Source organism: Conger conger, chromosome 3 (genome assembly GCF_963514075.1).
Source record: "Conger conger chromosome 3, fConCon1.1, whole genome shotgun sequence".
Classification (NCBI taxonomy): Eukaryota; Metazoa; Chordata; class Actinopteri; order Anguilliformes; family Congridae; genus Conger; species Conger conger.
Genome location: NC_083762.1, coordinates 73970785 through 73991792, shown reverse-complemented (window position 1 = coordinate 73991792; position 21008 = coordinate 73970785). Strand labels below are relative to the sequence as shown.

Sequence of the window (21008 nt, the reverse complement as noted above, 5' to 3'; positions counted from 1 at the left end):
TCTCTCGGTGTGAAAGAGGTCATCACAGCCATTGCATTATTACTGTTTGGTAAGATTGGTTCTGGACATTTGCACCATGGTCATATTTTCAGCGGGTGCACTCCTGTTCTTGTGTGTTTGTGTGTGTGTGTGTTTGCATGTTTAGGTGTTTGTATTTGGCTTTGGGTGTGTTTGTATTTGAGTGTCTAGACTTGTGTTACCGTGTCGGTGTATGTGCGTGTGTGTCTGCTGTAAACGTCTGCACGCGCTCAGAGCGGATTTAAGGCACCGAGGGAATCCCGGGTTTTTCCGGGCTGGAGACGATGAAGCACCTCCACGTCCACCTCCACCCTCCCAGACACGAGCGAGCAGCCTCGGAGGGGCAGAGAGCGCGCTGCCTGCAGCATGAGGATTGTGGGTAACGGAGGCTTGCGAGAACCGGATGGAACCGGCGAACGGAGGGCACGGCGACAGCAGAGGTTTATGGGTAGGAGAAGCCTCTAACGACCGTTGGCGCGCCGCTGATTGGCCGAGCCGCTGATTGGCCGAGCCGCTGATTGGCCGAGCCGCTGATTGGCCGAGCCCCTGGTTGTGATTGACGCAGGCTGACGGCGATTGGCTGCAGCAGGTGTCACCAGCAGCCGCTCTGCGCCCCGTCCACGGCCGTGATTCGCGGCAGGCGCCCGCTTGCCCCGCCCTCCAGGTAGCCCGGCTTCACGGTGGGGGTGGGCTGGTCCAGCAGTTTGCGCTTGGTCTTATTGAGCTCTGGAGACGGGCCGAGAACGGCACAGTGTTACGTTACATTACACTACATTACATTGCAGTTAAATAGCTGACGCTTTTATCCCAAACGACTTACAGTTGATTAGACATAACATAACATAATGCCGAGAACAGCACAGGAGCCACCTGGTTACATTACTTTACATTACATAACAGTTAGTTAGCTGACTCCTTTATCCAAAGCCACTTACAGTGGACTAGCCCAACATAACATAGCATAATATAACATAACATAACAGGCCATTCAGCCCAGCAATGTTCGCCTTTTCTTACCACTAAATAGTATCACGCCTAGTCTTGACTAAGCAGGGACCATTCCCCCCTGGAGCAATTAAGGGCCTTGTTCAAGGGCCAAACAGCTGCAGGGATCTTATTGTGGCTACACCTTCCTGCTCCCAGTCATGTACCTTAGCCACACGGCCGGGTTAATGAACGCAGTGCTAGCTCCAGAGCCTCTGCTGACCTATCCCTGCTCCCCCTGCACACAACACTCTACCCTGAGTGTGCCAGAGCCTCGTCACAGTCTGAGGCCTCAGCAGGGGGGATTGTGGGAAGGTAAGTGACAAGGAAGTGAGCGACTGCTACTCCACAGGGTGACAGGAAGGAGAATAGCACCAGACATGAAGGACGGAATAATGATGGGAATTTGGGACAACGAAACGCAACGCAGAGACAAGGGCTGAAGGCCAGGTTTGCAGGTTTGTTTAACAGCCTCTGCTAAAAAAAAAAAAAAAAAAAAAGACAAGAAAAAAGGAAACTAGAAAAAGAACAAACAAAATATTTTCAACTCATCCTCCCAAATTCAATAATCAATGTTTCATGCTAATACCCCCTCACTGGAGATAAAACGGCACTTTAAAAAGCTGAAACTCACGCTGCATAATTGAACAAGATAAGAGAGCACGCATGAATGGCTTTTATAATTAGGGTAATTCCTCCTTAATTTGAGCAGGCTCGTTCTGCCATGGCATGTGCTGGGACCCGCGTTTTTTCAAACATCCCATCCAGGCTCGTTTTGCCCACGCTGGGCTCGACTTCTGAAGTGGAATTTGCTTATCGGGAGTCGGATCAGAGTCAACAGCACAGCACAAAGCCCCGAAGGAACGCGCGTTTTAATCTGAACCCACGGAGAGTCGGGGAAGTAGGGCTAAATTAAAAAGATCACAGGCGGAGTGTAAACCTCATCATCGATAAGCTCCATCAGCAGAGATCCGCATGTCACAACACGCAGACAAACGCACGGAGATAAAGGAAATAAGAACGCACAGATAATGTCATAAAGACCGCATTTAGCAACTATGTATCTAACCATGTAAGGCTGAAAAACTCTGCGTGTAAAAGCTCCGCCCCTCCCCCACCTGAAATGGCGAGCAGCATAAACTCTGCGTGTAAAAGCCCCGCCCCTCCCCCACCTGAAATGGCAAGCAGCATAAACTCTGCGTGTAAAAGCCCCGCCCCTCCCCCACCTGAAATGGCAAGCAGCATAAACTCTGCGTGTAAAAGCCCCGCCCCTCCCCCACCTGAAATGGCAAGCAGCATAAACTCTGTGTGTAAAAGCCCCTCCCCCACCTGAAATGGCAAGCAGCATAAACTCTGCGTGTAAAAGCCCCGCCCCTCCCCCACCTGAAATGGCAAGCAGCATAAACTCTGTGTGTAAAAGCCCCGCCCCTCCCCCACCTGAAATGGCGAGCAGCATAAACTCTGTGTGTAAAAGCCCGCCCCTCCCCCACCTGAAATGGCAAGCAGCATCTTCCGCCGGGCCCCGAAGGTGGACACGCCCACCTCTTTCAGGTCTTCGTCGGAGAGCGTGAGGAAGGTCTGGAAGTCGATCTGCGGAGCGAGGCGGAGAGATCAGGACGCAGAAACCTCGCATGATGTATAGTCCTGGGATACATCAGTCTGTATATCTTTCCATCGCGGTTCTCTCCATTTTATGCACCAATAGGGTACTGCCCAAGCGACAAGCATTTGTACCTTTTTAACTTTACATACCCTTATTTCTGAGAGTGTAGTTGAAAGAGTATATACTTTATTGTTCTCTGCATTTGACCCCAGGGAGCAATGTCGGGTTAAGGGCTTCGCTTAAGGGCCCAACAGCTGTGCGGATCTTATTGTGGCTACATCAGCGGGGCTTGAACCACAAACCTTCCGGGTCCCACTCATGAAAAGGGCCTTTAACCTTAGCCACTACACTACAGGTCCTAGGGAGGTGCTGTGGGTGCGGCAGCTCAGGTGCATTGTGGGTACCTCCTGCTGCTGGAAGATGTCCATGTATTTGCCCAGGCCCAGCTGGCTGAAGAGCTCTGATAGGTCAGAAATGTGCTGGTAGGCGGAGCTTGAGGGGCAGCTGCTCCCCGCCCTGCCGGCTGTGGACACGCCCTCAAAGTAGTTGCTGTTGCTGAGATACGCCTCTGCTGCAGAGGGGTCAGAGGAGCAAAGAGGTCAAAGTCAGTCTTCGGAAGTTTTGAGGAAAAGCTTTAACTTTTAACATTTTGCATTGTTCCCCGTGTTTTAGTGATTGCCCAAAGCCCTTATCGGGGGGGATTTGGTGCATCGGTGTTACTGGATTACAAGTATTGAATATGCGTACACCGTGCCCTTAAATATATCACCTTTTAATGCTTAACTGTACCCATTTTTTTTCCGGATAAATATCCCCACTGAAAACAAAGACAGGAACGTTCAGATAAGTTTGACGTGTTCTTCTACTACACTTCCAACAAATTGCCTTGATAAAAAAAGGCTTGTAGTCAAGGATCAAGGAAATATTTCATTATGCATTATGACAAGTCATGTATTTCCTATCAGGAAAGTGTATCTGCGGGGAAAAGTGTTTTTATATTCCTTATCAGGTCAAGGCTCTAGTGGCAAACTTTTCAACAGGAGATTACTGCCCGGATCTCTGAAGCGCAGAGAAAGAACGGGCGGTTCAGCGAGGGGAAGAGAAGAAAAGTCAAACAGAAAGAAAGAGGAACAATGGAGAGAGAGAGAAAGAAACAAAGGGGGGAGAGAAAAGAAGACAGGGTGCAAGAGAGTGAAGAAAGGCGATAAGGAGAGAAATGAGGAAGGTAGCAGGAGGAGAGACAGGGAGTATAGAGACAGCAGGATGTCCCAGTTCTGTCATTAAATACACACAGAAATACACACACACACACACACACTCACACACACACTCTCACACATACACGCACACACACACACACACACACAGGCACACACACACACACACACACACACACGCACAGGCACACACACACACACTCACGCACACACACACACACATGCACAGGCATATACACACACACACCCACATGCACACACACGCATACACACACACTCACGCACACACACACACACAAACACACAGACACACATACACACACTCACACACGCACACACACACACACACTTTCACATGCACACACACACACTCATACACTCACATTACATTATTGGCATTTGGCAGACGCTCTTATCCAGAGCGACGAACAAAACAAAGTGCATACCCATAACCAGGGATAAGTTCGCCGAAAGACCCTAGAGGGAAGCACAATTTCAACAACTCACACATGCACGCACGCACACACACTCACACACTCTCACATGCACACACATACACACACTCATGCACGCGCACACACACACTCACACACTCTCACACATACACACACTCATGCACGCGCACACACACTCACACACACACTGCGGTAAACTCACAGGGCCTCTCCACACGACCTTGGGTGCCAGCGGACCCAAAGCCCTGCGAGGTGGAGGAGGAGGAGGAGGAGCAGGACGAGGAGGAAGACGATGTTGACGATGAGGAGGAGGGAGAGGATGACGATGGAGAGGACGACGCTGGGGACACCGAGGAGGAAGATCCTCGCCTCTCTCGCCAGTTCTCAGAGTCGCTCCCGTTAAAAGCCCGATCTTTGCTCTGAGAAATCCACGTCTGAAGACAAAGAACAGGCGGGGAGGGGAGTGAGATCTATACCTTCAATAATAGCCACACAGTCCAGCAAAGAGCAGTGGATCACCCGTCGAGACACACTGTCTAGTAGACCTGTCCGTGACTCCCCTGGTCTCTCACCGCTACACATACAAGAAGGACATGACATCATTGCTCAGATTTAGCCTTTCCTGCTGACCGACTCTACAGTACCTAAGCAACAGGTCCTGGTTCTGGAACTGCTCTCAGTATCCATTTGTGTAAATCCAGTGCAGGGCAGCCAGAGCCAGGTAAACTTCCGCAAATTCTCAGAGTACGCATCTCCCGCTTCAGTTCTCTTCACTGCGTTCCCAGCCTCAGCCCTTTGTGCGCATTTTATATTCATACTCACACTAACTGCATCTTTGAGTGCACGTCCACAGCCACATAAAACTCATCTCACTTCACAAATGGAGCCAATTCAATTGTGCAGTAATTGCAGTGGAGAAAGGACTACTGGCCCTCCGAGGAGAGAATGAAATGGTACCTGTTGGCCGTCTCTGCCCTGGTGAGGATCAAACGATACCTGTTGGCCAGCTCCACCCAGGTAAGACTTGTAGCTTCGACGGCTGACGCAGCGTAGCTCCTTGATGGCCTCACTGGGCATAGACTTGGAGAAGCCCAGTCCACTCCAGGTATCCGTGGGAGTCCGGACCTCCGTCACCACTGGTTTTTTCAGCATTGCTGTAACACACACACGCATTACACACACGCACACACACAGACACATACACACACAAACACACACACACACGCACAAACACACACACACAGACACATACACACACACACACACACAGATGCACAAACACACACGCACACACACAGACACATACACACACAAACACACACACACACACGCACAAACACACACACACGCACAAACACACGCGCACACACACAGACACATACACACACAAACACACACCCACACACACAGACACATACACACACAAACACACACACACAGGCACACACGCACCCACAGACACAGGCACACACTCACACAGCGTGCACATACACGCACACACACAGACACACACACACACACACACGTAGCGCACACATACACACACCCTCACACACAGGCACATACACACACAAACACACACACACAGGCACACACACACAGACACACAGCACACACACACACACACACAGAAACACAGACACCGGCAACTGAGCACACAAAATCAATGTCTATTTGTTTCTGCCTTTAATTTCTGTCGTCCATGCATTAAACAAGAAAATTGCCTGAAATGACCAAGAGACAGATGTCTTGCTTAAACAGCTAATTCATCATTCAAAGAAATACCCTGGGAACTCAATGAGTCTTTAAACACATTACTGCTACAGAGAGATTTATAATATGCAAGTGCATTTCTGTGTGTGTGAGCAAAGTACTGGACCCTTGACAAACGGTGACAAACAGTGCAAGATACTCGAGACTGTTCGCAAAATGAAAAGCCTAAATGGGTTGAACCTAGTTCTAACATTGTGTTCCTGCGTTATTATGCATTTTATACATTCGAGTGATTTCTCTATTTACGCAGCCCAAATTGTTGATTAACGACTGCTTAATGTGTTCACATTACACAAAGGATAACGTGTAATAACACAAGAAGGAAACGCTCTTGCTTTCATACAATGGCACACCATTGTTAGCCACTATGGAGCTATCAGTTCTCCTAACTTGAACACAGCGTCACGAGAATGGGCCCTTAGCAACGAACAGCCTTAACGGTGGTGCACTTTAATGGGTCCTTCCGTGACAATACCTGAGTCATCTCCTTAGAAACGGTCCCATTAAACCTCTCCAGTTAACGAACCCGCGTCTGAGAACAGCTCCCGGATTAAAGAGCCATATTTAAGAAGATAAAGCCTGATTGAGTTCCATTAACAAGAGCTTTACTGGGCAATTTGGCAAAAGAAAATCGCATGATCATTTAAACACTCTGATGTGATGTTTCAGACTGAAATCTACTCACTGTGGTGTGGAAATTCCCTCAATTAAAAGTCTATTTTGTATGTGCAAGTACTTGGCTAACACAGACCAGAAATATGTGGGTTAGATAATGGATGTATGTAAGTACTTTGCTGTGATGGACAATACTAACTACTGCCATTAAGGCTAAATTCAAAACACAATATCTGCGTATGAATATAAAAGTCCTCAGGTAAGGAGATAAAAGTGATTCTGTACCTTTAGTTGCCATAAGCTTCTTCTTCTCGTAGTCCTAAGGAAACAAAGAGCAAAAACTGAATTGTGCTTCTTGACCGAAGTGTACTGGGTTGAAATCTTGAGTTTTGGCGACTAAACATTAGCTGGTTTGAACAGGAAGATAAAGGTTATCTCCACCCTGTAACCTTTGAATTCACAGAAGAATAAAAAAGGCACAAAAAAAACCAAACTCATGTACAATTCAATTTCACCAAGGTCAGAAAAGCAAGCAACCCAATTTGTCGAACCCTGTAGGACGCAACAAATCTTGGGGCTGATTTTACTGGCGGTTGTAACTCAAAACATAATGACAAGTCTGGCATGCCTGGAAATGACTCGTATAGTACAGAGCTAAAATTGAACCAGAGCACAAATCAAGCCGTAACAATAATACCTTTATTGTTATTGTTCTACTTAAATTATAGAAGAAAACAAAGTACAGGGGCCAGGTTCAATGTCATCTTTGTCATAAAACAACAGCAGCATGCCTGCCGTGACAGTTAATTTATGGAAGAGCTGTTCTCTTACAACGCCTAATAGTGTTCTCCTTCTGCAACTTTGACAGCTGCCATGGTTGTTGACAAGTTTTTAAACCAAAGCCAAAAGCTTTTAAACAGACTGCAGAACATTACCACTAGGTTTAAGGCCATCTTAGAACATCTGTAGTTATTGCAAGTGGTAATTTCAGAACGAGATGGGTCTTGGTGAATCAGGCAAGCCCTGCATCCAGACGAATTTGCATAGAAACGTGTCAAAGGTGTTTGAATCCAAAATAATCGGGTATTTGAGCGAGGTCTGTGTAGAATAATGCGGAGTGGGACCTAACTCTTGAGCCTAAGGCCTACCTCACTGTGGTCAGACTCCAAGCCGGGCTCCAGGGTCTGAATGATCTCTGGCATCAAGCTGTTCCTCCTCTTTATGTTGACTCTGCCCACGTCTCGGCCGAACATTCTGAAAAAGAGACGCAAGAAGAAGAAGATGCACTTTATGGAACTCGTGGGGGAATCTGTCCTCTGCATTTGACCCATCCCAGTTACTTACAGGCTGGCCCAATGCAGTGGACTGATCAAGCTCCCAACGCCACACAAAATCCAGGCTCACAATGTAAATGCCCTCCCCAGTATTGTGTTCCAGTCACCTGGATTTGCTCATTAGTATACATCTCCAGCCAGAAGGTAGAGCTCCAATCAGTTCATGGGTGGAAGAGATAGTATATGGTAGGACTTTTACTTTCGTGCTCCTGAACTCCACTCCTCTGCACTCAACAGAGAGCAGGGCCATATACAATGGGGTCCAAACGTCTGAGACCACTAGTGAAAATGCTTCTATTTTGCACTATTTTCTAATTTAATACAAACCTTTTCATTACTCAGTATATAATCTGCATAATTTTGAACGAAATCCTAAAACATTCTGTTAATTTCCAGCATTACATAAAAAAATAAACCCAGATTTCCAATGTGGTCTCAGACTTTTGGACCCCCCTGTAAATAAACCATTGATGTGCAGTTCAGAGCTGAAACTCAGGAGGCAATAGTCTGAGAGGCTGCCTTTTTGTAATCACCTCCCCAGTGCCAGGCACCTGAATTACAGTGCGCTCAGGTGGCTCCATAGCTGCTCCAACAAGAACCTGAGTGCCAAGAGGGTGCATTCACAAAGCAATAACACCTTCCCAAATGGGCATGTACACCCTCTACATGAGCTAATGCTAAAGTGTTTTGTTTGTTTACGCTCTGCACACTTCTGCAATTTGCCTTGACTAAAAGTGTCTGCCAACTGAGGCCGATCCGCTGGGAGAGCTTACAGATGGCTGCAGTTCTGAACCATAGCTGAATGCCACGAGGACGCCCCAATGCCTTCCTGGTTCTGGTCTCTGCCGGCCTCCGATTGGCTGTTCCGCCGGCTCAAACTGGCGGCGCTCCCTCTGACCTCTGCGCCCTGGGCCGGCGGGTTTTGAGTCTCGGGGGAGAGGGACGGATCTTCGTTCTCTGGGATCTGAGAGGACGGGAATGACACAGATCCACACGGCTGTGGGCTATGGAGGAGGCGGCTCCGCGCAACACAGCCCTGAACCTCAGCACAGCATTCAGCTGTGGTGCAGGGCTCACGAGAGATCCAGATCTCCAGAGACGCAAGCCCTTCGAGATTTAATATGGGATCAGAACATTCTTAACTGAAGGTTCTAATGCTGATATAACAGTCACTACTAGTTCTAGAACATTGGCTTAATAAAAAAACATTCCAAAAAAATCTGTTCTTCAAAAGTGTTTAGCAAATGCATGCTGTAATGTTCTGGAATGTCCTCTAATACCCTAAAATGCATTGCAATGTTCTGGTATTCCGTCTTAGATGAGAACAAAATATCGGAAGGAGCAGTTCTATGCCGTCTTTGTCTACTTCCGGCAAGGGGCACCCAGGGCAGATTATCAGCAATCACTGCCACTTTCCAGCAAAATGAAGGTATAATAATACAGTAAAACTGTGGTGACATGGTAATTTTACTTCACGGTTAGTACACCTGAAACGTCCCCACTGCGTGCGGATCATTGCACAGAAGTGAAAATCAGAGTAATTACCCACGGAAATTAACAGGCATTAGAGCTCTAATGAGCTACCATTATGGCAGAGGCTTAAAATACAGGGAACTGATATGAGAGTGAAGAAAAAATATGTGTGAGTTTCGGCCAAGCCAAACAAATGAACGCATCTTTTCCCAACTGGTGCAGTTTAATAACAACAGGAGCTGAGTTAGTGGCCGTACCCTAACCCCAACCCTAACCCTCCAGTATTGTGACCAGGAGTGACCATGGTCACTCCAGTCTGGTTAGGGTCAATGGGTCGAAAGTTGGCGAAAAAGGGTCAGTGTGGGTCCAGGTTTTTGTTTTAGCCCAGCACTATGACACCTGCTGTCTGGTGACATGGTGAAAACATTAGTTTTGGTTGTGAGCTACTCGTAGAGGATGTCCTCTCGCCCATTAAGACACCCGATTCTACTTATCAAGGTCTTGATTGAAGACCATGATGAGTTAATTACTGTAGTTGAATCAGGTGTTGTAGCGCTGGGCTAAAATAAAAACCTGCACCCACACCAGCCCTTTCTGGATAAGACTGGACACCCCTGGGTTAGAGTGTAATATGAAGGCTATCTAAAACCCCGTACCTGCTCCAGTCTGCTGTCACCTCCCCTCAGAGTAGACTTGCCCTCCTCTTGGTGCCCAGACAGCCCTGGGGGTGGAGATGGGCGGGGCTTGGCTTGGAGCAGAGAAGCCACCAGTGCTTCAGGTATGGAGGCAGCACCTGGGGGAACGAGCAGAGCTTGATTTTAATTCCAGCGATGTCTCTTGTATAACAAAACGTAAAAATGGGCTGTTGTCCAAACGTAATATACAGTAGGTCCATCTCCCACTTCTTTCTGCAAATGACCCCGCCTCCTCCTTTTCTTGACTGGGAGCCTGATAGAGCCAATCACATCTAACGCTGCCCTCAGAATGCATCCCAATAAATAAAACTCCTACACTATAAAAAACGAAAAAAGTATTCCAGCACTTATGTTGGATTTTTAAGCTTATTTATTTTATTTTCTTGCTAAATAACAATATTGACAATAAGATTTAGAAGCCAAGTTTTGACTAATTTCAAGATTTGCCAATGGAATAAGAACATTTCCCATGTCGAGGAAACGGCAAACTTAAAACGCATAAGAGAACAAAATAAGATCTTAAGTCTTATTACACGACCAAAAGCACTTGTTAAGACGGACGTTTATTGTAGCGAACGTGCGTGCAATACCTGGCTCAGAGAGGCGGAGCTGCTGCATCAGCAGGTTCAGCCAATAGGCAGTGAGGCCGTTGGCGGCTGGAGGAGCGTCACAGGGGCTCTTCTCGGCCACGCCCGCCCCGAGGAGCAGCCTCCGGGCCTCGTACAGATTCGCCACGTTCCTCTCCAGACTCTTCACCACCACCGACTGCAATCAGAGCAGAAACGCGGACGCGCGCCCTCCTTTTCAGGCACCCGTTTCCTCAAACACCCTCCCTCGGCGGCTTTCATTTACACCCTTAACCGCGAAATCGATACGACTCTCGACGCAGACAGGAAGTAGCACTTTTCCCCCTGTTTTATGTGCGGGAAGTGAGATCTCTAATACGGCCGGGCAGGGAGAGGTGAGAAAGAGGCTGAATATCAGACACTGACAGACATGACAGCCCAATTACGCCCCGGCGGGACCGCGGGAAATGCTGACGTAGAGTGTTCCGGAGCGAGGCACGATGGGTAACGGCAGTACCTTGGCAGTCTGTTTGACCTTTGGCTTGACGCTGATGAAGACGCCCAGGTTCTGCATCATCTGGCTGAGCTTGCGCGGGTCCGACTCGCCATCCTCCCGCATGTCAAACATCAGGCACACGGGCAGACAGTCCTGAGGGACGAGCACAGAGTCACGCAGGTCAGCGCGGTGAGCACAGAGTCACGCAGGTCAGCGCGGTGAGCACAGAGTCACGCAGGTCAGCGCGGTGAGCACAGAGTCAAGCAGGTTAGCGCGGTGAGCACAGAGTCACGCAGGTCAGCGCGGTGAGCACAGAGTCACACAGGTCAGCGCGGTGAGCACAGAGTCACGCAGGTTAGCGCGTTGAGCACAGAGTCACACAGGTTAGCACGGTGAGCACAGAGTCACGCAGGTCAGCGCGGTGAGCACAGAGTCACACAGGTCAGCACGGTGAGCACAGAGTAACGCAGGTCAGCACGGTGAGCACAGAGTCACACAGGTCAGCGCGGTGAGCACAGAGTCACACAGGTCAGCACAGTGAGCACAGAGTCACGTGGTCAGCACGGTGAGCACAGAGTCACGCAGGTCAGCGCGGTGAGCACAGAGTCACACAGGTTAGCACGGTGAGCACAGAGTCACGCAGGTCAGCGCGGTGAGCACAGAGTCACACAGGTTAGGGCGATGAGCACAGAGTAACGCAGGTTAGCGCGGTGAGCACAGAGTCACACAGGTCAGCGCGGTGAGCACAGAGTCACACAGGTCAGCACGGTGAGCACAGAGACACGCAGGTCAGCACAGTGAGCACAGAGTCACGTGGTCAGCACGGTGAGCACAGAGTCACGCAGGTCAGCGCGGTGAGCACAGAGACACGCAGGTCAGCGCGGTGAGCACAGAGTCAGGCAGGTCAGCACGGTGAGCACAGAGTCACACAGGTTAGCGCAGTGAGCACAGAGTCACGCAGGTCAGCACGGTGAGCACAGAGTCACACAGCAGCGATCAGTCACTCAGCCCTCTGCAGTCTCATTAAAGAGCAGTACGAACAGCAGGGAGTCCAGCTCAACAAACTCTGAGACGTAAGGTCAACAGCATGTCATGGTAAACATAACATAACATAACATAATTGCGAGAAAAGGCCATTCAGCCCAGCAATGCTCGCCTTTTACTACCACTGATGTGTACTTAATGCTTAGTTAGCATCTAAATAAGATCTAGCACCATATCAAGCCTGGTCTTGAAAAACCTCCAGAGTTTCTGCCTCCACTACATGATATTCCACACCGTGACCACTCGTTGTGTGCAAAAATAATTTATCCTTCACTAATTTGTAGTTCCCCATGTAGTTCACTTTCATAAACCCTTTTATGGATTCAAGCCTAACCATTTAAAAATGTAATCTAACCTGCAGAAAATATTTTAATAAAACAAAGCAATCATTGTACAGTGTATGATGAGAGAGTGGGCAGGGGGTCGCCTGGTGGACGTTGGACAGACGCCGGGGACAGACGCTGGGGACAGACACGCACCAGGAGCTGCTGTCGGGCGAGGCACACTCCATCAGAGCTCCCCTGGATGGTGAGCGGGGCGGAGCCGTGGGGCGCGTTGAGGTCGGGCAGCAGGATCTGCGTTTGGGTCAGGTGCATCACGTTCAGGAAGTTGGCCCCGTTCTGCCCCAGCAGGAACAGGTGCTGCTGGGAGGTGATGTCCAACTGGGTGCTGACCGTCACACTGTTCTCCGCCCCCAGGAGGAGCTCCGCCAGCACACTGGTGGCCTTCTGCTCGGGGTCAGAGGTCAGGGGTCAAAGGATTAAAAACAGCAGGACAAAGGTCATCAGAACACATAATGAGAGAATGAGTCCAATCAATTAATGAATCAATCCAACAGTAAAGAAGAGGGAAGAGGGAGAGAGAGTGAAAGAAAGGTAGAGAGAGGGAGAGAGAAAAAGAAAGGGGAACAAGTGAGAGCATAGCAATAAAGAGGGTTAATAGTGTGAGCTGGAGTTTAAATCTGCAGCGCATGCAGAAAGTATTTGAAATATGTGTATTACATGGACGCCACAGAGTAAAATGAACACTGCTGAGTCAATGGAGTACCTACAGTCCCCACTGGACATACAGTGAGGTCCGTTAGTATTTGGACATTGACACAATTTCAAAGGGCTGTAATTCCTTGATATGTGATATATGATGTACATGCCGACATGCATGCTTACAGGCTGCAAGTTAATTTGAGGGTATTTTCATCCATATGGAGCGTAGGAATCCTTGCTGTAAAACCCAGCTATGACCAGCTTGAAATTACCAGCTACCGGCTGTTTCAAAACATAGCATAAGCTGGTCAGACCATGTTGAGCGTGGAGCTGGTCTGAACTGGTCAACCAGCTGCCAGCTTATTTCAAAACCTAGCTTGGGCCGTTTGATTCAGCAGGGATTGCAGCCCCATTGAGATTGTGTCCCTGTCCAAATACTTACGGACCTCACTGTACGTACTCTGCGAGAGATGACTGGACAGGGGGGAGGTAGAGTAGGGCAGCAGAGGGGCGGGTAGGTCAGGACAGGGGGGAGGTAGAGTAGGGGAGCAGAGGGGCCGGTAGGTCGGGACAGGGGGGCGCTCACTTTGACCGAAGCGGAGTTCCCCTGCAGGCCGCGCACTTGGCAGGTGCTGCTGTAGAACTTGGGCTGCTGGCGGAAGCTGATGCTGACGCCGAACGCGTGCGCCACGTGCTGGATGACCGGGGACCCCGCGTCCAGGGGGGCCTGGGGGACCAGCGCCCCCGGCAGGTCAAAGGTCAGGACCAGGGGCTGAAGGTCCTGGGGGAAGGAGATCAAATTCCCGGTAACAAACGCTGCATGTCACCAAACAGAGTCACCGGTAATAATCACCACAGAGTGTGAAATAACCGGCTCTGGAAGATCGCCAGGAACACACAGGGCAGAGAGCCTTTCGAGTCAGCGATTATAAGCACCTGACTGGCACCAGTAATGCTCCCACAGAATCACCAGTGATTTAGAAATAAAATCCTGTCAGGCTAGGATCTCACATACCAAGGGTTTACAACTGAAAATATTCCACAGGAATTTGTAATAATGTCATAGAAACACAGAAAGCTGTGCAGTGCAGTCGACGGTCTAGTCGACAGGTCTGCCCGTGTGAAGGCACAGGAAGCGTGATGTCATGTTTTGGCTCACAAATGCGAAGGGAAATGTGCGCTGTCAGTTAGGAGCCGGCGTATTTGAAACTCACTCGTATTCTGGTCCGCGCAGACTCCACTCCAAGGACAGGCCCAGCGATGGACACCTGCATAAGAGGATTAACCAGAACACTGGGTCAGAGGACTTATTGTCTTAGCCGAGCACCTCCTCAAAAACGCAGCTCAGGTGTGACACATATACGCTGTGACTGAGTCCCCACTGAAACAATGTAAGTGTGACCAAGTGAACCCGGATGGTGACAACCTGAGACATCCTCACCTTCTTCCAATAAAGGCTCGATATGGCCCAAAACGTCAACACTGTGGTTGGATTTAAACTTTAATTTTGGAGATTATATCAGGTGTGCAAGTCTTATTCTTTCATGCGTTCTCGCCTGACCATCTGGGAACACTTACTGTAGTGGTAAGTTACATTTAGGCACACTGAACACAAAGTACTTTGCTAAGCTAGCTAGTAAACATCAATATTTAAATTCCCTTGGTTTTCTATTTCGAGCCTTTGCAATATGTATCACTGGCAAGCTAGCTGGAACAAAAAATTCACAAGTGGCTGTCACTTAAGGGTAATTAGCTAGCTAACTAATACACTATAAATACTATTAAATCAATATTACTGTTGGGAATAAAATGGCACATTTAACATTACCAAAAATACTACTAATATGCATCATTAAAGCTCCCACATGCAGTCTATAATGTGATTATCATTATTTCCTGAGCAATTAATGTATGATTGTGTCTGATGGTATGTCGTGGCTAGGTGACAGGTGACAGTACCTGGTTGCTGGGTGACAGTACCTGGTTGCTCTTCTCCCCGGTGACACTATGGCGGTTGGAGTCTGGGAAGTGAATGTGACACTCCGTCACCTCCATGACCTTCTTAATGTTCCCGCCGCCTTTCCCAATGACGTGGGAGTGCTCCGTGTGTGTCACATCCATCTTCAGTGTCACTTTGTTCACCTGGACACGGGTGTGACACAAAACACCTCAACACAGGGTCACCGTATAAGTCACTCTGTAAGGCCTGTAAGGCCCTAACAGCTCAGGTTCAGGAATGAACACACGGTTCAGCATTAAATAGAAAGTCAAAGACTGGTAAAGAAACAAATTTATGGATATAAAGACAAGACATAATACATTGTAAACAAGTCTAAATACATGTTTTAGTCTTGGAATGAAACTTCAGATCTACTTTCCAAGTAGAAAATATTAGCTTGTTTGTTACTACGTGCTTGACAAGTGAAGTCTTCCATGAATAATTTCCAGGAGCCATAAATAATGCAAATGACAATAAACACAGGAAGGTAGAGTTTACTAATGAGCGCAGACACTGTGAAAATAAGTGAATTTGCACTCACTACCTTGGTCTCCAGCAGGTCTAAGATCTTCCTCTTGGCCTCGCGCACGTTGACCTGCTTCCCCTCCACCTTCACGTGAGGGTCTGTCAGAGGAAGCACAGAGAGGGGGTCACCGGGGTCGCGTGAGTGCTGGAACCGGGCGGCCGGGTTCTGGGTCAACGCAGCGGTCCGCAATGCAAAAGGACAGGCAATCGGGCCACCACTGTATGGAAATGAGCCGGCCAGGTAAAGGCGCGCTTACCTTTCTTCGACTTGGCCCCGATTTTCAGCTTCGACGGCCATTTAATCTGGGTGTTAGTTTCCCTCATCACCTGCGGAAACATGGCAGGTGTGGGAAGTAGGGGTTTAACACCAGAGAAGGATACCGACTGTCCTGTTTACCAACCAGTGTCAAAAACTGCTATCACTCCATCACCAGGTTTTCTGCCAACATCAGAAACAGGTTTTCTGCCAACATCAGAAAACAAGAACGGGGAAAGGCCGTTTGAGTCGGGGACCGGCTCCCTGTCACTTACCCTGTCAAAGAACTCCTCTCCTGTCAGACCGTTCTCGTCTTTAGGGGCTGGGGAGGGAGAAGAGGGGGGAAGAAAGCGGGATGAAACTGCACTCTGTAGACCCGGCCTGTTGTCCGGGCTCCAGGAGCCGTTTGTCAGAGTTACGTGTGGCCAGGCACTGACACCGTGTTTATAGCACCGCTCCGGGACCAGGCCTTTTCTCTCCGTCTCCGAGGTGGAGCGCCATGTCATGTCTCACCGTGAGGAGGTGAATACAGGATGCCGGCTAACTTCCACAAGCACCAAAGAGCTGTGACCAATTTTCAGAACGTTATCACTTTCTCTCTTCCAGGCACATATGATCTCACCTATCCAAACTCGGACGCATTCGCACGTGCTCAATAATGCACACGGACACACAAACACACACACAAGCTCTCACAATTCCAACATATTTATATGCATATTTACTTACACACAGGCTAAAGATATTCATGCACACACACACACACACACACACAAACGCTTGTACACTCTTATGTAAACACACATTCTCTCTCACACATAGACTCAGACCCCTCTTTACTGTCACAAATCCCAGGCACATCCGGAGTGGATTAATCAATTAAACAGTCTGTTGGGAGAGCATGAAATAATTAAACGGACACAAAATCAATGCATAAGAATGTTAGAATAATTCTCAAAGGGAGTGACATTTCAAAATTTGACACAGGGAAATTATCTTCACAATGATTTGGTACTTAAAATCAAAGATATGCACTGCAGAGAAAGCTGGCTGCAATTCAATATGGTTATAATTCTTACTGACTGCAGTATTTTGGGGGGGTTTTTGGCAATTTATTCAACACAGCATTGGTGTTTGACAGGGCCGATATAAAATTGAAATCATCGAAATCATCAGGCAGCCATTTCACAGACTACCGAACTAAATTGGAAATCCTGCAAACAAGCCAAAATGAATCAGGGTTTGTAGTGCAGTATCTCAAACTGATTTATATATCACTGAACACTGTATTATATATTTTATTTTATATTCTTCTGCAGCACAGATCTGTGTCGAGGCTGATATTTACTGCTTTACTGCTGCTTAAACAGTGATGATTGAGCACGTCCTGTGCACAGCCATACTGTATGAGAGCAATGAAGGCTAACGCCAAAAGGAACAGCACAAGGATAATCATGTGGGGGTTGTACGCTGTGAAGCATTGCTAGCGATTAAGAGAATAAGCTTGAAATGCCACAGAAGTTTCAGTAAATGGGACTTTTTTTTTTCTGCGCAAATGGGCAAGATTTCAGCCTCTGTGGCTCCACGGTGGTGTTTTCAATTCGCTGCGAGTCCCTGCCCCGATCACTATAGGTTACGGAGGACTTGGCCCAGGAATGGGCAAGCTGCATGGGGCCTTGAAAGAACACAAAGAGGGGGGGGCGGGATAGAGCCCCAACAACACGGCTGGGAATTTCACCCCCGAATCTGGTGACGCAGGCACTCTCTCTCTCTCTCTCTCTCTCTCACACACACACACACACACACTCACAACCCAAAAACACTTTTTTAAACTCCCTACAATGGATGCCGTCAGTGCCTGTTGAACACTTTCTCGTCTAGGCGTGCCACAACAACCGCAGCCGGCTCAATAGCATCTTTCCGACAAGGCACTTAGCATCGCACAGACACAGGAGTCAGAGACTGCTTTCAAATGAAGCTGGGAGCTTGTTCCCCTCTGTCAGGAGGGATAAAGCCGAAACAGAAAACGGCACTAGAGAAGGCAAGGCCGTCATTCTGCAAAGCCTACCGTCGGGAGGCGTTTAGAAACATCTTTCAGGCAGCTTGTTTGAAACAAACTCGATGAGGAGTGCGGGAATTGTGGGTACGAGCCGAGTTTGAACGGAACGGCCCGGAAACTCACCGTGCAGCATGCACTCCAGCTTCCTCCGGTCGATCCGGAACCGCTCCTCCACCCACTCCGGGTCAGAAACTCCCGCTAGCTCCGGGTCCAGGTCCGGACCGACGCTGCCCTCTTCCTCCTCTCCGTCCTCCTCTTCCTCCTCATCGCGAGCGGGGGTCCGGTCCGGCTCGGACGGGGCGCTGGGGGCAGGTTGGGGACTCGGGGGGCTCAGCTCAGGACCGTCCTCGGCGGAGGTGCTCATGGCGAGAGTGCTGTCAGTGTGACCGCGGAGACGGAGAGCAGAGCAGAGGAGAGGGGGAGCGCAGGGACCCCCCCCACACACACACCCCCACCGTGACCCCGCCCCCTCCCCCGCTTACGGGCCCTGATGTAAATGAGGCTGGGTGGGGGGCGGTGTGGGGGGGGGGGCACTGCGTAGGAGAGCAGGGCACTGGCCCTTCTGTAAACTACTACTGCTGCCACAGGAGAGACCAATCACAACAGCACACACACAGGACACCAGTGAGACAGTGCGGTGCTGACGTCAGGCCTGGGTCAAATACGCACTTCTTTTGGATTCAAATACTCTTCTACCTACACTTTATTGAGCTCGTATGATGTACTTGGAACCTATAAAATACTCTCAGAAAGTGCAAACCCCGCCTTCTAGCCCTTTTGGTTGGCTCAATTGCACCAGGGAAGGTTAATCAAGCACAGAAAAGTATTTGAATCCAAAGCAATTACATATTTCACCCAGGTCTGACATACAGGACAGAAAGGAAATGACCGCACTGCTCATGTACGCATGACACACAACGGAAACGCGTGCAGCCCTGACATACACAAGGACGCACATGGGATACGCACGCACGTACACACATGACACATGGGAAAGTCTGCACTGTTCACATACACACGGGACACACACCCTAAGCAGAAGTTGTTCGTATGTGTCATTCCACGCGGTCGCAGAAACACACACTTCTGGGAAATAGGCTACAGGAATGTGAGCTTGTTTTGTTGTGCTTGGTAAACTCAGTAAAAAAAAAAGGCCACTTGCTTCAAGCAAAGCCTGATGCAGCTGTAACCCACTGCAGCTGTAACACACACTCCACATGGCGGGGGGGCCCCAGGGCAGGACAGAGACAGCCAGGTAGACACTCCAATTACATCGTGCCCGCTGGGCACTGCAGGCGGTCAGTTACACTGTGATTACAGCTCGCCCGGAGGACAGCGCTTCCCGGAGACCGCGGGGTTCAGCATCGCTCTACGCACGCGGGAATCTTCACAGCCGGGGGGCAGAGATAGACAGACCGGCTGAATTAAAAAACAGGGGTCACATTGCGGGAGCGCAACCCTCTCACCTCCCCACAGCTCCCGCAGAGCAATCTCTAAATATTTCATTGGATTTCGCCGGAGTGGCGCGCGGGACGTCTGTCTCGCAGCGCCGAAACAGACCAGCCCTGCTTTTCTGAATTAAACCGCCAGTCTCCTTCGCCGCTAGCCGCTCGCTATAGAAAGAGGAGCTGCTTGTAAATAAGTGTCACGATTTAAGTGAATGGATTTGAACAGAGCCACCCCCTCCCTCCTTCCATAGCCTACTACCCCCCCCCCCCCCCCCCTTCCCTCCTCAACCTGAAAAAGAAGGAGAAGGCTTGAGATTCCGCTGAGCCGGGTGTACGAGGAGGGGCTGACCGAGCCGAACAATGCAGCGGATAAAAGAGCCAGTTCTCTGACGGGCGGCGACGACGCTGTGTTTGCAACCGTCGCCTAGCAACCCATTTGTTTACGAACAAGTGGGCAGTGAGAAAGTCATAAACTTCACGCCAGAGGAGAGGGGGGCTGGCACATCTCCTCAGCGACCAAAATACAGCCAAAAACCAATCTCCCACTTGTTCGCCAAAGCTTGACTTATTTATTTTTAACTAGTTTTCACACTGGCTGACATCAAACCTGCATGTAGATTATTCTGGGAACGTTAGAAAAGCCATAGAATTGGGAGCTGTCAGCCTGCTAGTGCAGGAGATGGTCAAAAGGCATTTGCACAAGTGCCAGTGACACGCAGACAAACATGAAATCCTGCCCATTCAACAGTCATTTACGCTAATTATGCAGACTAGGAAAATAAAACATTAGTAGCCGATGACAAGGCCACCAGAAATGCCACGATTACCCATTTGCTGTGTCCCTTCAGATTATGCCAACCAAGCTGATTTATTATCACATCAAAGTATCCCATCACCAACCAAACAACCAGCCCCTACCTCCCCCCCTCCCCCACAAACAAAATTAACTTTTCAAAACAGCAAAGTCTGTGTGTTTTGTCACAGTGTATGCTGGGAAATCACAGGGGAATGGGGGAAGATAAAGTGCTTCACAAAGCTCTGGTTTTTATTGCACCATTGCCTGGAGACTCCCCAGCTCAGGAATGAACCTGTTCTTCAGCCCGCACCTCCAAAAACTCCTGCCCCCACAATCAACACCGTCCCTCAGCAAGGCACAGGGGGACTTCCACAGTGAAGGGCCATCCATTACCCGTGTAAAGAAACCAGCCCATAATTAAACGCAGGGAAAAAAACACAATCCGCACTCTTTCAGTGCAAACACAACAGAATGGTGTGGGTGGATGTGTGTGTGTGTGTGTGTGTGTGTGCGTGTGTGTATGGATGTGTGTCCGTGTGTTTCTCTGTATATGTGTGCACGTGTGTATGTGCTTGTGGGTGTGTGTGGGTGTGTATGTGTGTGCATGCGCGTGTGTGGACTTGGAAGAACACTGAGGCAGATGCACTACTCTCACACTGCATTAATTGA

The 21008-nt window shown here is 49.1% G+C and overlaps 1 protein-coding gene across 1 annotated transcript; it reads right to left on the bottom strand.

Moving 5' to 3' along the window:
- Positions 1-296: 296 nt before the first annotated feature.
- Positions 297-20729, bottom strand: bicc2 (bicaudal C homolog 2). Its single transcript, XM_061234037.1, has 21 exons — positions 20604-20729; positions 19414-19514; positions 18219-18469; positions 16312-16358; positions 16038-16107; positions 15800-15879; positions 15216-15398; positions 14471-14524; positions 13843-14037; positions 12753-13001; positions 11251-11382; positions 10758-10932; positions 10129-10265; positions 8773-8963; positions 7814-7919; positions 6951-6984; positions 5235-5431; positions 4480-4711; positions 3010-3176; positions 2493-2592; positions 297-744 (listed from the first exon to the last, which is right to left on the bottom strand). Exons 1-21 carry the CDS (start codon positions 20727-20729, stop codon positions 611-613), a joined length of 2961 nt encoding a protein of 986 aa, XP_061090021.1. The 3' UTR covers positions 297-610.
- Positions 20730-21008: the final 279 nt, after the last annotated feature.